General features: G+C 40.0%; 1 protein-coding gene across 1 annotated transcript in view; it reads left to right on the forward strand.

Moving 5' to 3' along the window:
* ARMC1 (armadillo repeat containing 1) overlaps window positions 1-10172 on the forward strand; it is a 33865-nt gene extending 23693 nt beyond the window's left edge. The window contains exons 4-6 of the mRNA XM_077751799.1: window positions 6804-6920; window positions 7012-7086; window positions 8003-10172. Coding sequence (XP_077607925.1) covers window positions 6804-6920; window positions 7012-7086; window positions 8003-8194 — 384 coding nt within the window. The 3' untranslated portion in view covers window positions 8195-10172. The remainder of the gene's footprint in view (window positions 1-6803; window positions 6921-7011; window positions 7087-8002) is intronic.
* The last annotated feature ends 4740 nt before the right edge of the window (window positions 10173-14912 follow it).

Consider the following 14912-nt stretch of genomic DNA (forward strand, 5'->3'; position numbering starts at 1 on the left):
TGGAGCCAGTTTCAGAGTCTGTATCCCCCTCTCTCTCTGCCCCTCCCCTGCTCACGCTGTCTCTCTCTCTCGCCTAGAAATAAATAAAAAATATTTTTAAAAAAATACTTAATAAAATGAGTTGGAAAGTGTTTGGTTTTTTATTTTAATGTTTTATTTATTTCTGAGAGAGAGAGAGAGAGACAGCATGAGCAGGGGAGGGTCAGAGAGAGAGGGAGACACAGAATCTGAAACAGGCTCCAGGCTCTGACCTAGCTGTCCGCACAGAGCCCGACGTGGGGCTTGAACCCACAAACCGTGAGATTATGACCTGAGCCGAAGGGGGAGGCTCAACTGACTGAGCCCCCCAGGCGCCCCAATTGGGAAGTGTTTTGATGACTTTGTTGAAAGATTGCTATTGATTCTTCATTAAACAGTTGGTAGAGTTAGCCAGTGAAGCCATTTGTCCAGAGCTTTTTTTTGTGGGCTATTTTCTGGTGATTAATTTAATCCCTTATTATAGGTCTGCTCAAACTTCCATTATTGTCTTGGGTCAGTTTTGGTAATTTTATTTATCTAGGGATTTCCCCATTTCTTTGAGGTTATCTAGTGTGTTGACAATACAGTTGTTCATAGTATTTGCTTATACTCCTTTTGTTTCAGATTGGTCATAATGTCCTGTCTTTTATTCCTGATTTTTGTAATTTGAGTTTTCTTTCTCTTTTTTTCTTGGTCAGTCTAGCTAAAAGGTTCATCGGTTTTGTTGATTTTTTTTCAAAGAACCAATTTTAGCTTCATCAGTTTTTTTTTTTTTTTCTATATCTCCCCCTTGTTTCTGTTTCTCTTTTCCCTGCTCTAATATTTATTGTTTCTTTCCATCTGCTTGCTTTGGGCTTTCTTAGAATGGAAATTTAGGTTATTGATTTAAAACTTTCTTCTATTTTAATGTAGTTATTACAGCTAGAAATTTTTGTCCATTCACTGTTTTCTCTCTATCCCATAAGATTTTATATGTGATGTTTTATTTTATTCATGTCAAAAGTATTTTTTGTGTGATTTTTTTCTTTGAGACGTTGGTAATTTAGGAGTTTGTTACTTAATTTCCATATATTTCTGAATTTTCCAAATTTCCTTCAGTTACTGATTTCTAATTTGATTTCATGTGATTTGATATATTGTATGATTTCAGTCTTTTTCGACCTACTGAGTCTTGTTTCATGGTCTGTCCTGGGGAATGTTCCATATGCACCAACATACTGTTGTTGGGAGTATTCTAAGTGTCTATTACATTTAATTGGTTTATACTGTTGATTAAGTCTTCTTTTCCTTGCTCATTTTCTGTCCAGCTATGCTGTTTTTTTAAGATTTGTTTATTTATTTACTTGAGAGAGAGAGAGGAGGAAGTGGCAGAGAGAGGGAGAGAGAGAATCCCAAGCAGGCTCTGTTTTCAGCACAGAACCTGATGCTGGGCCCGATCCTACAAACTGTGAGATCATGACCTGAGCCAAAATCAAGACAAGAGTTGGTTGCTTAACCCACTGAACCACTCAGGTGCCCCAGCTATTCTGTTCATTTTTGAAAGTCAGGTCTTAAACCACTTCACACCTGTCAGAATGTCTGACATGAACACCTCAGGCACCGACAGATGTTGGCGAGGATGCAGAGAAAGAGGCTCTCTTTGCACTGCTGGTGGGAATGCACACTGGAGCAACTGCTCTGGGAAACAGTAGGGAGGTTCCTTAAAAAATTAAAAATAGAACTACCCTACGACCCAGCAATGGCACTACTAGGTATTTATCCAAGGGATACAGGAGCGCTGTGCCAGAGGGGCCCATGCACCCCAGTGTTTACAGCAGCTCTATCAACAATAGCCCACGGGGGCGCCTGGGTGGCTTAGTCGGTTAAGCGTCCGACTTTCGCTTAGGTCATGATCTCGCGGTTTGTGAGTTCGAGCCCCGCGTCGGGCTCTGTGCTGACTGCCAGCTCAGAGCCTGGAGCCTTTTTCAGAGTCTGTCACTCCCNAGAGTCTGTCACTCCCTCTATCTCTGACCCTCCCCTGCGCACGCTGTCTCTCTCTGTCTCTCCTAGAAATAAATAAAACATTAAAAAAAAAAAGTTAAAAAAAAAAACAATAACCCACGTATGGAAAGGGCCCAAATGCCCATCGACGGATGAATGGATAAGAAGATGTGGTATATACACAATGGAGGATTACTCGGCAATCAGAAAGAATGAAATCTTGCCATTTGCCACTACGTGGATGGAACTGGAGGGTGTCATGCTAAGTGAAATTAGTCAGAGAAAGACAAATATCACATGACTTCACTCATATGAGGACTTTAAGATACAAAACAGATGAACACAAGGGAAGGGAAGCAAAAATATAAAAGGGAGGGAGACAAAACACAAGAGACTCTTAAGTATGGAGAACAAACGGAGGCTTCCTGGAGGGCTGTGGGAGGGGGGATGGGCTACATGGGCAAGGGGCAGTAAGGAATCTGCTCCTGAAATCGCTGTTGCACTATATGCTAACTAACTTGGGTGTAAATTTAAAAAAATAAATGAAAAAAAAAAGAAAGCCAGATCTTGGGAATCCAACTCCTTCAGGTTTTTTTTGTTTTTATTTGTTTTTGAGAGAGAGAGAGACAGAGCATGAGTGGGAGAGGAACAGAGACAGACAGACAGACAGAATCAGAAGCAGGCTCCAGGCTCTGAACTGTCAGCACAGAGCCTGACATGGGGCTTGAACTCACGAACTGCGAGATCATGACCCAAGCCGAAGTCAGATGCTCAATCGACTGAGTCATTCAGGTGCCCCTTACTCCTTCAGTTGTGTATGTCTGTGAGAGTCCTTATTTTATTATTATTTTTTTGAAAGATATTTTCAGTGGTTGTGAAATTCTAGGTGACAGGATTTCTTCTTCTTTTTCTTTTTTCAACTGCACTTCAAGGCATTGCTCCACTGTCTTCTTCCTTGCATTGTTTCTATTTAGGATTCTATTATTTGTGTTCTCCTGTATGTCATAGATATTTTTTCCACTCTTTCTGCTTCTAAGAGTTTCTCTTTTATCGCTGTTTTTGATCAGTTTGTTTATAACGTGCCTTGGTATAATTTTCTTCATGTTTATTTAGCTTCTTGGATGTCTGGGTTTTGTATGCATCAGATTTGGACAATTTTTTCCATTATTTCTTCAAATATTTTTTTCTATCCCCTTTTCCCCTGGGTCTTTCAAGGATTCCTGTTACACATATTCAACCATGTGAAGTCTCGTAGGTTACTGATACTCTGCTCATTTTGTTTTTAATTCCTTTTTCCCCCCTCTGTTTCATTTTGGATAGTTTCTGTTGCTGTATTTGCTACAGATTTATTTTAACAGACAAATTTCGAGAAATTTGATTTGGGTCTTTTTTATATCTCCATAGCATGTTTATACTTTATCTACTTGAATATAAAAGAGGGGTGGAATGTCCTTATGTCCTTAGGTACTAATTTAATCATCTGTGCATTTTGACTGTGTTTTATAGATTGATTTTTGTAATTATATATTGACTCTTCTAAACATAGGTTACAATTTTTTGCTTCTTTGCATTCTTGGTCATTTTTGATTGGGTGCCAGGTATTGCAAATTTTACTTTGTTGGGTACAGCATATATTTATTTGTATGCACATCCTTTAAAAATATTCTTGAGATTTGTTCTAGATCAGAGTTATTTATAAACAGATCTTTTGAGGCTTGCCTTTTTAAGCTTTGTTAGGTAGGACCGTAGCTCCCTTTATCCTAGGGATAATTTTGCTATACTTCTGAGGCAGTACTCTTCTGGGTTCTTTGTTCATACTCCATGTATAGGAAAGGTTTTGTACTCTCTGATGGGAACATGAAATGTTTCCAGCGTGGTCTGAGCCTGCAGAACTGTTCCTTCTATTCCGTGTGAGCCTGGTTCTTTATCGAGCCTCAGGTTTATGTTCATCTGCGTGTACAGATCGTCATTCAGCAGAAACCTGAGGGGAGCCCACTGCAGATGTCGAGTGCATGCTTCTCTCGGTGGACCCTCTCTGCACATCTCCACTCTCTCCTCTGCTTTGTCCTGTGAATTATTGTTGCCTTGACCTCCCTGAATTTTCAGCTGTGTCCTTAACTGAAGGGGCCGCTGGTGCTCCCGGAGTTGTCCTTCCTACGTTAGAGCCCGGAGACTTTCTAGGCGATAGGTGATGTCTTGTGGAGTTCACTGCATTTATTTTCCTTCTTTCAGGGATGTTTGTTTTCCACTGTCTGGAAATCATTGTTCCATTCATTTTATTTTGTCTCTTTGTAGTTGTTTAACCCTGAAGGCTAATTCCAGTCCCTGTTTCTCCATCTTGACTGGATTTAGAAGTCTTCCTGAAGTTATTTTGAGCAGTGATAAGTCATATAACTTGACATATTTAGTGGTAGCAACTGGTAGATTACCACTTATCTCTCTAGCTATGGCTGGTAGGTTACAGTAGATATTCCACAGCTTTTTCTAGTTGTGCTGTTGCGGCATTTAGGCCTCATGATTTAGGATTCAGTAAATAAGACTCAGGGAAGTTCTCCATATGCATATTATCCATAGCATTGCCAAATAAGATAGGTCACAACTATCTTACTGAAACTGGGACCACAAGATCCTGAAAAGTTTCTAGAAAGCAAGCTCAGTAAATGTAAGTTGATTAAATGTAAGATACTAAGATATATAAAATACTACCACTCCAATCTGTTTAATTTTGTTATTTTTTAAAAAATGTTTCTTTTTATTTTTGAGAGAGAGAGAACACAAGTTGGGGAGGGGGAGAGAGGGAGACACAGCATCTGAAGCAGGCTCCAAGCTGTCCGCACAGAGCCCAACGTGGGGCTTGAACTCAGGACCTGTGAGATCAGGACCTGAGCTGAAGTCAGACACTTAACCGACTGAGCCATCCAGGCGCCCAACCATCTGTTTAATATTAGTGACTAAGGATAGTATAGTTGCTTTTGAAAGCTAGCACAAACCAAATAATAGAACTCAACACCGCACACACAAAAATATAGGCCAATATATTGTATGAAAGTGATGGCTAAAATCTAAAATGAAATAGTAGCACGTTGGCTTACGCACCCTCCTATATTGCTAGGAGAGAGGTAAGCAATGGTAGGAGTTCTCGTGAAGGATTGTGGGAATAAGGTTGAAGACTGATTATATCCAGTGAAGAAAAGAGTGAATCAAGTAATTTGAAGACAGTGTTTCTCAGGGTGAGCCAGAGACTTTGGGTCAGTTGCAGATTCTTGTCCCCTCAGAAGTACTGAATCAGAACCTGGTCTCAGTACAGACACAGGAAAATGTAGAGATGGTGATAATGATATGTGAACCAGAGGTGGAGGGAGGGATATAGTGAAACCGTAGTTACTTTTTAATCCACTTTTGCTTTGGGTCTTGTGTTTGAGATGACCACTTGATATCCAAGTGGATATATCTGATAACAAATGAAAATAAAGTCATATTGGAGATATACATCCCTTTTATCCATGGTAATGATGACTGAGGTGATGAAAATCGTCTACTGAGGGATGAAGTACAAAGAAAATCACTTAGTTTTAGGCACTGGACCTAGGAGGTAAGATGAGACAGATGGAATAATCAATGGTGTAAGTAGTGTATTATTAATAGTGTATTAAATGTAAAGTGTAATAGTGTATTATTACTAGTTTATTAAAGTAGTGTATTATTAATAGTGTATTGAAGGGTATGTTGTGTTGTGTTGTCAGAGGAAAATGAGACCTAAGAAGAGTATATTAACAACCCTGAGAACGTAGTGGTGACCACTGACAATGCCGTAAGGGAAGGGTGCAGTGATGTTTATAAATACCGGGTGCTTTAAGAAGTGGTCACTCAGGGGACACCTGGGTGGCTTAGTCGGTTAAGCGTCCGACTTTTGCTTAGGTCATGATCTCACGGTTCGTGGGTTCGAGCCCCACGTCGGGCTCTGTGATGACTGCCAGCTCAGAGCCTGGAGCCAGTTTCGGAGTCTATATCTCCCTCTCTATCTGACCCTCCCCTGCTCACGCTGTCTCTCTCTCTCCTAGAAATAAATAAAAAATATTAAAAAAAAAAAAAAAAAAAANAATTTATCCTTTAAGAGCAGGGGTCAGCAAATCTTTTCGTTAAAGGGCCAGATAGTAAGTATTTTAGGTTTGGTAGCGCATATGGTCTCTGTTATAACTACTGACTCTGCTATAGTATGAAACTAGCCTCATTTATGTAAAAAATGTATGTGGCTGTGTCCCAGTAAAACTTTATTTGTAAAAACAGCTGGCTGACTGTAATTTGCTTACCTTTGAGCTAGAGGAACCTCTGCTTTTCAGCATTTTTTTCTTTTTCTTTTTTTTCTCTCATAGTTTAATTATCAAGTTGGTTTCCATATAACACCTAGTGCCCATCCCAACAAGTGCCTTCCTCCATGCCCATCACCCCCCTTCCCCTCTCCCTCACCCCTAGCAATTTTTTTTCTGTACTATTCTTCCATTCCATTTGAATTAAGATAGAAATTAAGACTGGCTAACTTATTTCTGATAAAAAGGATTAAAACTAAGTATTAGTAATGAGGCTTAAAAAATTCCAGCAGAAATTACTATTCTGTTTATCTTATAAAAGTTAGTAAGCTTGACTAAACAGCACCCCCAGCATGCCCTCATGTATGAGATGGTAAAACTGAAATCAGAACATTTGCTCCCCCTTCTCCCCCCATATAATGACTAATTCAGTGTGGTTTGAGTTGATTTATTTAACATTCTATCAATTGTAATAATAATTTGCTTTTACCTTTTCAGTCTCGGAGAAATCTCTGTGAAGAAGCTTTGTTAAAAATTAAAGGTGTTATTAGCTTTACTTTTCAAATGGCTGTTCAGAGATGTGTGGTGCGGATCCGTTCAGATTTGAAAGCAGAGGTTAGTATTTTAAATAAATGGCTGAATGTGCTTGAGGTTAATAGGTGAACAAATCACGTATTCAAATTTGTTCCCTTTCATCCTGGCCTAGGCTTTGGCATCAGCAATAGCATCAACCAAGGTTATGAAGGCTCAGCAAGTGGTGAAAAGTGAAAGTGGAGAAGAGGTAAATGCTTTATTTAGTTTTCTTTATACCTGATTCTTGATTATTCCTTATGGCTGGCAAATTGCTAGTATTTTCAGGCTGTTAGTTGCCAAATATATAGGAATGTGATTGGGTCAAATTATTTTACTGTTTCTTGGCTAATAGCTCTTTCATAGAGATCTGTTGTAGACTTCAAGCTCTGTTCTTACGTTTTATGGATTTCAGAGTCTATCTCAGTGGATAGGTCTTCCTAATTTTATATAGAAATAAGGGATATAGAGGCTCCTCGTGTTGGTTTTATTTTATGTATGTTATATTATTTTAGAGGGAGTGAGTGGGGAGAGGGACAAAGAGAGAGAGAGAATCTTCATCAGGCTGCATACTCAGCACATGATCCCAAGACCCTGGGATCATGACCTGAGCCAAAATCAAGAGTCAGATGCTCACCCAGGAGCCCCTTTCTAACCTTAATTAGTTTTGTCAGTCCAAAGTATAAATGTCTATTTCCACCATTGGGTAGGTAAATACAGTGAAAATTTTTGCGTCTTGATACTTTGACCACCATCTTTGTGATAGGGAGAACAAATCTGTATCCCCTTAGCTTATTTGTGTTTCTATAGAAAGGTTCAGTGGCCCTGCGGGGCCCACGGTAGCCAGATACTGTGAAGAGCTCCTGTTTTCTTTAAATACACAGAGGTTGCACATTTATTCCTAGAGCCTCAGGAGAAGAGCATCTTAATTTTCAAGTATATTTCTGCCTAATGCCGTGCTCAGCCGTGGGGCCTTTCTTCATGTAAGAGGGGCATTTTTAAAGGAATACAGCCACTGAGAATAGTTACGACGATTAGAATGAGGAGTGTAGTTGACCTTTAACTTAGGACATGGATCTGTGTCGGTCAGGTTGATTTTGTAACTCTTGCCATGTTCTCTTTATCAGATGCTGGTCCCATTCCAGGACACGCCTGTGGAAGTAGAACAGAACACAGAACTGCCTGACTACCTGCCTGAGGATGAGAGCCCCACAAAAGAACAGGACAAAGCAGTGTCCCGGGTCGGCTCGCACCCGGAGGGTGGGGCCAGCTGGCTGAGCACAGCCGCAAACTTCCTGTCCAGATCTTTTTACTGGTGACTTCAGTGTGCGTCTCAAAGACTGTGTGCACCAACAAGGGGCCAGTTTTCCATTGTGGTGAACTGTCAAGTGCAATTTACAATAAGTTATCATGAAAAGTTTTTAGATTATCTGATTGCGTTTGCTGCCTTTTACATTTTATTGGGCGTTTTGCCCCACTCGGAGGTAAAAAGGACAGAGGCTACAGCTGCAGTTGCTGTGTTTAGGAAGGTGCTTTGGTTTTGTTTTCCTTCAGTTGCCTCACTTTTTGAAAAAACATGGGTCCACTGTTAAACCAAACATGTATACGTGCAGCTTTACATTTTATTTTACGTGAAGCACATGATTAGGAAAACTTGTTTTCTCCTCAAGCCTCAGGACCTATCTGAAGAGAAGGTTTTTGTTTTTTGTTTTTTTTGTTGTTTAGCTCAAGTTGTGCATGAATCGCTGAATATTTTTCGCTGCTTTTCCTCCTGAAACATACTTGCTTTGGTACTCTCCACTGAAAGTTGAACACGCTTCCCGTTATCCCCCGCTCGTGCCTTTTTTATTTTGCCAACCATGTTTATAGAAAGAACATTACTATGAAGACATTTGGTGAATTAAGGTATATTCATATGAAAGTAGCAGTCCTCTAAAAATACAAGTCGACAAAAGCTTTGCGATCTTATTTGTGGTAGTTTTAATAAGACTAACACAAAATCAGTCAAGAAGGAGGAAACCTGTGTATTAGCAAAGTGCTGTTGGAGACTGAATGTGACCAGCTGTGGTTCCAGTTAACTACTGTTTAGTTTGGTTTATATCAGCTCTTTACGAGTTCCGTCCGGCATACTATTGGGAGCAACTGTGAATGGCCTCTCGGCCTGACTTTGTGGTCATATACCGTCCTTTGCTAGGGTGGAAAAAAAAAAAAAAGTAAAGAACTGACTTGAAAAAAGAAAACAAAAGTTGGATGCGGATAATGCCGCAGTCCCACTGGGTCGATAAGAGTCTAACCTTGACACCTGACTTGCTTGGCAGATGCCTGTTCAGTAGGTGTGTCCTTGTATTGCCTTTTGTGAATTTATTATGAACATGCAGTCGTACTGAATGAAAAACTCAAGTTATTGCTTATAAAGACATAAAGCCAGCATTGGTCCACTTAATCTTGTTTCTCATGTCCAGCCAGAAAAAAAGAACTTCAGTGAAGGTAAGAGAAATAAATATAAATATTTATACATATATATATTTTTTAGTAGATAAGAGCTAATTACATACGTAATGCTTTATTAAATTCCTGAAATATTTGGCATCTAAAATTTTCTTTTTGGAAATATAGATAAATTTTAGGGCTCATATGATTAAGAAACTAATGTGGAGAAATTGAAATTCATTTTCATCAACATGTAGAGCTGCTATTTTACTACTTGGGGAGAATGTGAAGTGAAGATTGGACCCTGGAGGGTTTCCTTGCATTTTCATTGCTTCTCTTTTAGAGAAAATTAAAAGCATCCAGTTTCACTGGAAAAAAAAAATTATTGTAAAATACTTCAACAAGAATCTTGAGTTCACGACCTTCTGGAGAGAGGGGTATCGAGGGTATTAAGAATGATCTTTTCATGTGTCTGGGCTCGGATTCAGATGACGCGCACAACTGCAAATAGAAGCTTTCAGGGCATGAATTGCTTTCAGTGCATAATACAACTTGCTGCCAGAACCAGATGTGTTGAAAAACGAAAACAAAACCACCTCCTTTCTATAGCCATTAAAACAAAGTTTACTGTTCTGTTTTAACAAGTTTGTATTTTATTTTGCATTGCCACACATCTGCCTATTTAAAAAACTCCATCTCTTTGGTAGCAGTGGTTCAGTACAAGTAGGTATTAACAGCTTGACGTCTGTGTGTTCTAAGTGTTCTTTTATTCCAGGTCTTATAGAGCAGTTAAGGCAACTGTAATGGCATTTTTTGTTTTTTGAAATACATTGTAAAATAATAAAAGGTAACACAATTAAAATTGAATGGATATTGCATTTTTGTGATGGAAGCATTATTGGTTACTCTTGAGCCTGGCACCGCCCGACCAATTCCCACGCATCTTCCGTTCCTGTCCTTCCCAGGGCCACACCTGCCTCTCCTGGGTCTGGATCAGCCGCTCCTGTACATGCCCTCAGTGTAGCGTTTATCACATTAGGTCAAAATTATATTTACCAGTGTTTCTGCCCAGCTTAGCTCTGAGAACTGAGAAAGTCCATAGCTGTACCTGGCTAGTAGTAAGTGCTCAAGTATATTATTAGGAGGATGAATAAGACAGTTTTTTGAATCGTAAAAATTAATGAAAGATACTGATTAACCTGTTGGGCAAATAGGAAAAATGTCAGGTTGTTTATTTTTCCTTTTCTGGCATGTTTCTGATTTTTTGGTTACGATTAGCAAGTTTCTTCATTTGGTTTTTATTTTTCACAAAAGTGGGAGAGAAGCATAATATTTACTCTGTTCAGTGAAGTTAAGGTCAACTTATCCTGATTCTTATAGAATTGTCATAGGAGAAAGTTATTTATTCATTTATTGTTTTGATTTCCTGTTTTATAACTTACTGTAGTTTATGTAATAATTTGAGTTTTTTCTTCATTGGTGGAATGGAGATAACTCTACTATTTATAGAGTCATTATTTGAATGCAGTGAGATCATCAGGAGTAATTGAAACTAAAATCTTAAAATTGTGAGATGGAGTTATTGATTCTGGACGTTTGACACGGTTCTCTTCTTGTCCTGAACCCCAGGTGAGACACTGTACCTTTCCAGACACACTCTGGCTCCTCATCTTCATGTAATCAGAGGGTAACTTTTGAGGGTTAGTTCACAGCTCTGTGATTTTTATCTAAATGTCCCTTGGAAGAATTCATCTGTTGCCAGGATTTCCGTTACCTTTGTGTCGATAACTTCTAAATCTCCATTGTACCGTCATCTTTGAGAACTCCCCTTCCCTCTACTATCCCTATCAGATGTAAAGTCTGTGAATTTTTATTTCTCTTAGAACCAGGCTCATGGTAGCCATGCAGTAGATTTGAAACCTAATTCTGTGTCCGCCACTGTGCTAAGCGCTTTATAACAAATATTTAGTCCTTTAACCCTTAACCGTTAGGAGGGAGGTGCTTGGGTGTCTTCCTGTTACAGATGGGGAAAGTGAAGCAGAGAGAGAGTAGCTCACTCGTCCCAGGTGACAGCGCTGGTCAGTGGTGAGGCCAGGACTCCAACTACACCCGGTGGGGGTGTAGCTCCCGAGGCTACACCCCCACCGGGCAGCCTGCCTCTTGGGTCCTGCTCTCCCGCCATCATTCGCTTCCATACTCTCGTGCCTGAGTCGCGTCAGGGGACTTAACTCGGACGCCTGTTAGCAGTCGGAAACGCTGGACGCCAGAAAAGTGAGGTGCATGACAGCCATGAGAGAGGCCGCAACAAAGGGAACATGCAGAGCAGCTGGTGTCTACAGAGGGAATCTCTGTTTGTCATGTGGATTGTGGGCCTTTCACAGTGAATGCCCAACTTCTGGACTTTGTGTAGTGGCTGTTCCAGACCTTAAAATACTACTTGCGCCACAGAAAACACGTTTGGGCCAGAAATTGGCTACTTTTACTTCTAGAGTAGCCATCTTCTAATCTATCAGATTAATCTTAACAGTATTTTTGTCAGTTTCTGCTGTAATGTCAACAGAGGCCCCTGGCTTGGTTTAGACTGTTTGGCCTAGCACCAAAAATGCCATGGCAGTCGAGCTACCAACCTAGTCTTTCATACGTTCTATAGCGTTATTACAGATTTTCTGTATGTGAGGCATAGTTGTTTATCTCACTGTTAGAAAACGTCTGCTTTTGTTAGTCTTGCTTCTTTATTAAAATCTAAGTATTTTGTATTCATCCTACCCCCTAGATCTTTGCTTAGACTCTTTCTTATTTGGAATTTCCTCCTTTTTCTTTTTTTTTTTCTTTTTCTTTTTCTTTTATTAAAAAAAATTTTTTTTAATGTTTTTATTTCTAGGGGAGAGAGAGACCGCGTGAGCAGGGGAGGGTCAGAGAGAGAGGGAGTCACAGACTCTGAAACGGGCTCCAGGCTCTGAGCTGTCAGCACAGAGCCCGACGCGGGGCCCGAACCCACGAACCGCGAGATCATGACCTGAGCGAAAGTCGGACACTCAACCGACTAAGCCACCCAGGCGCCCCTCTTTTTCTTTTTCTTTTTTTTTATTAAGTTTTTATTTATTTTGAGAGAGACAGAGACAGCATGAGCTGGGGAGAGAGAGAATCCCAAGCAGGCTTTGTCAGCATAGAGCCTGTTGTGGGGCTCAAACTCATGAACCATGAGATCATGACCTAAGCCAAAACCAGGAGTTGGAGGCTTAACCAACTCATCCACCCAGGCGCCCCATGGAATTTTCCCCTTTATACTACCATCTCCTTTAAAATATGTATTACAAAAAAGCTCAATATGCATAAAGAAATACATAAAACAAGTCCACTGTCATCTTGCAACATAAGTAGTACCAATAACTAAACATTTCGATTTATTCTTGTTTTTAATCTGTTTCAGTTGGTAACTAGTATACACTTTAATTTTTATCTTTTTTTTTTTTTTTTTTTTTTTTTAAGTAAGCTTCATGACCCTGAGATGAAGAGTCATATGTTCTACCAACTGAGCCAGCCAGGGACTGCTACCTTTTGAAATTTTGCTTTTTACTTTAAAAAATGTTTTCTGTTAGTTAATTTATTTTGGGTGGGGTGGGCGGCAGAGAGAGAGGGAGACCGAGGGTCCCAAGCAGGCTCCAGGCAGACCGTGGCGAGCCTGATGCAGAGCTCGAGGTTACGAACCGTGAGACCATGACCTGAGCTGAAGTTGTATGCTCAACCTGCTGAGCCACCCAGGCGCCCCAACACTTTAAATTTTTCTTTTTAATGTTCATTTAATTTTGAGAGACAGAGCATGAGCCAGGGAGGGGCAAAGAGAGAGGGAGACAGAACTGGAAGGCTCTGGGCTCTGAGCTGTGAGCACAGAGCCCAAGGTGGGGCTTGAACTCACAGACTGTGAGATTATGGCCTGAGCCGAAGTTGGACACTCAGCCTACTGAACAAGCCAGGTGCTCCAACACTGTAGATTTTTAAAGTGTTCAAAATAGGTATCTAAGTGAAAAGTGACTCTCTTGCTTTGAACCACCGTCTTCTGGGTCCCACCAGGGATAGCCATTGTTACTTAATCTCTGTGCCCTCCAAGCGTATTCTGTACGTTTACCGACTTCTTCAATTTCTTCCCCATACCTGTAATAAAATGCCATGCACCTTAGATTTTTCTTTTGAAGTGTGTCTTAGAAATTTTTCTCTATCCTCATATAAAGCAGCTTTCTTTTTTCACAGCTTCATATTAATGTTCCATCATTTACTTAACCATTGTTTTGATTGTAATCCTTTGCTGTTACTGACAGTGCTGTATTTAGTATATCTGTAGAGTGGATTTCTAGATGTAGAATTGCTGCATTACAGCCTGTAGAGTGCCTTTAATTTTTATAGCTCCTGCCTCCTTAGAGATTATTCTAGTTTCTTCTCTCACCAGAATGATAAGAGTACCTGTTTCCCTTTAGCCTCTCCAGCTGTATTATGCTATAGTTAGCCCTTTGTGGTCTAAAAAAAAGGGGTAGCTTCTGAATAAGAGCTTTTTTATATATGTAAGAGCTATTTGAGTATTTTTTCCTCGAACTGCCCTTTTTTCATATTTCGGCAGAGGAGAGAGGAGATTTGAGTGTTGTTGTTTTTTTACCTGATTTATAAAAGTCCTTTAACATAGTAAAGAGATTTGTCCATTTCCTTAATGAAAATATTTGCAGTTCACACATTGCAACAGTATTTCCCACAGTACTGCACAGTGTAGTTTGTGCAAACAAATATTTTGAGTTATCCAGTAGAAGCAAAAATTGGGCAAAAAAAATATACTTTCAGAGGAAGAAGTGATTTCGCAGTTGGTAGAAAAAAGGAATTTTGGCTTAAGTGAATTAGAAGACTGATAGGTAAGAAAGTACCATCGAATGAGTCAAAAATGGTACTAGGAAATGAACGGAGATGGAAGAAGGGAGGAAATACATGAAAAATCAGCCATACCGACCTTTCCAATGGATAAAATAAATAGGGCTAAAGCAAATGTAGATGAAAACCCGAAGGCAGCCTGTGAAAGTGTTGAGCCAGAAGTCAGGGCTCAGTTTTAAGAGAGAAACTTCAAGGGAAAAAGGAATAATTACCTCTCAGTGCAGAATGTCAGAGGAAATGCATAGTATTTTAAGAAAAATTTGTATGTAAAAACATAAGTTTGTAAAACAATATCTTTACATAGGCACGCTTTTAGTTTTGATTCTATTTTTTTTAATTTCTCACGTTCCTCCAAGCAACAGAAATCTTTTTTTTAATGTTTTATTTATTTATTTATTTTTGAGAGAGAGAGAGACAGACAGCGTGAGCAGGGGAGGGTGAGAGAGAGAGAGGGATACAGGATCTGAAGCAGCTCCAGGCTCTGAGCTGTCAGCACAGAGCCCAACGCGGGGCTCGAACCCACGAACCGCGAGATCATGACCTGAGCCAAAGTCGGACGCTCAACTGTGTGAGCCACCCATGTGCCCCAGAAATCTGTTTTTTAAAAATTCATGTAGGGGCGCCTGGGTGGCTCAGTCGGTTAAACATCCGACTTTGGCTCAGGTCATGATCTCGCGGTTCGTGGGTTCGAGCCCC

This window comes from Crocuta crocuta, unplaced genomic scaffold (genome assembly GCF_008692635.1).
Source record: "Crocuta crocuta isolate KB4526 unplaced genomic scaffold, BGI_CrCroc_1.0 scaffold20, whole genome shotgun sequence".
Lineage (NCBI taxonomy): Eukaryota > Metazoa > Chordata > Mammalia > Carnivora > Hyaenidae > Crocuta > Crocuta crocuta.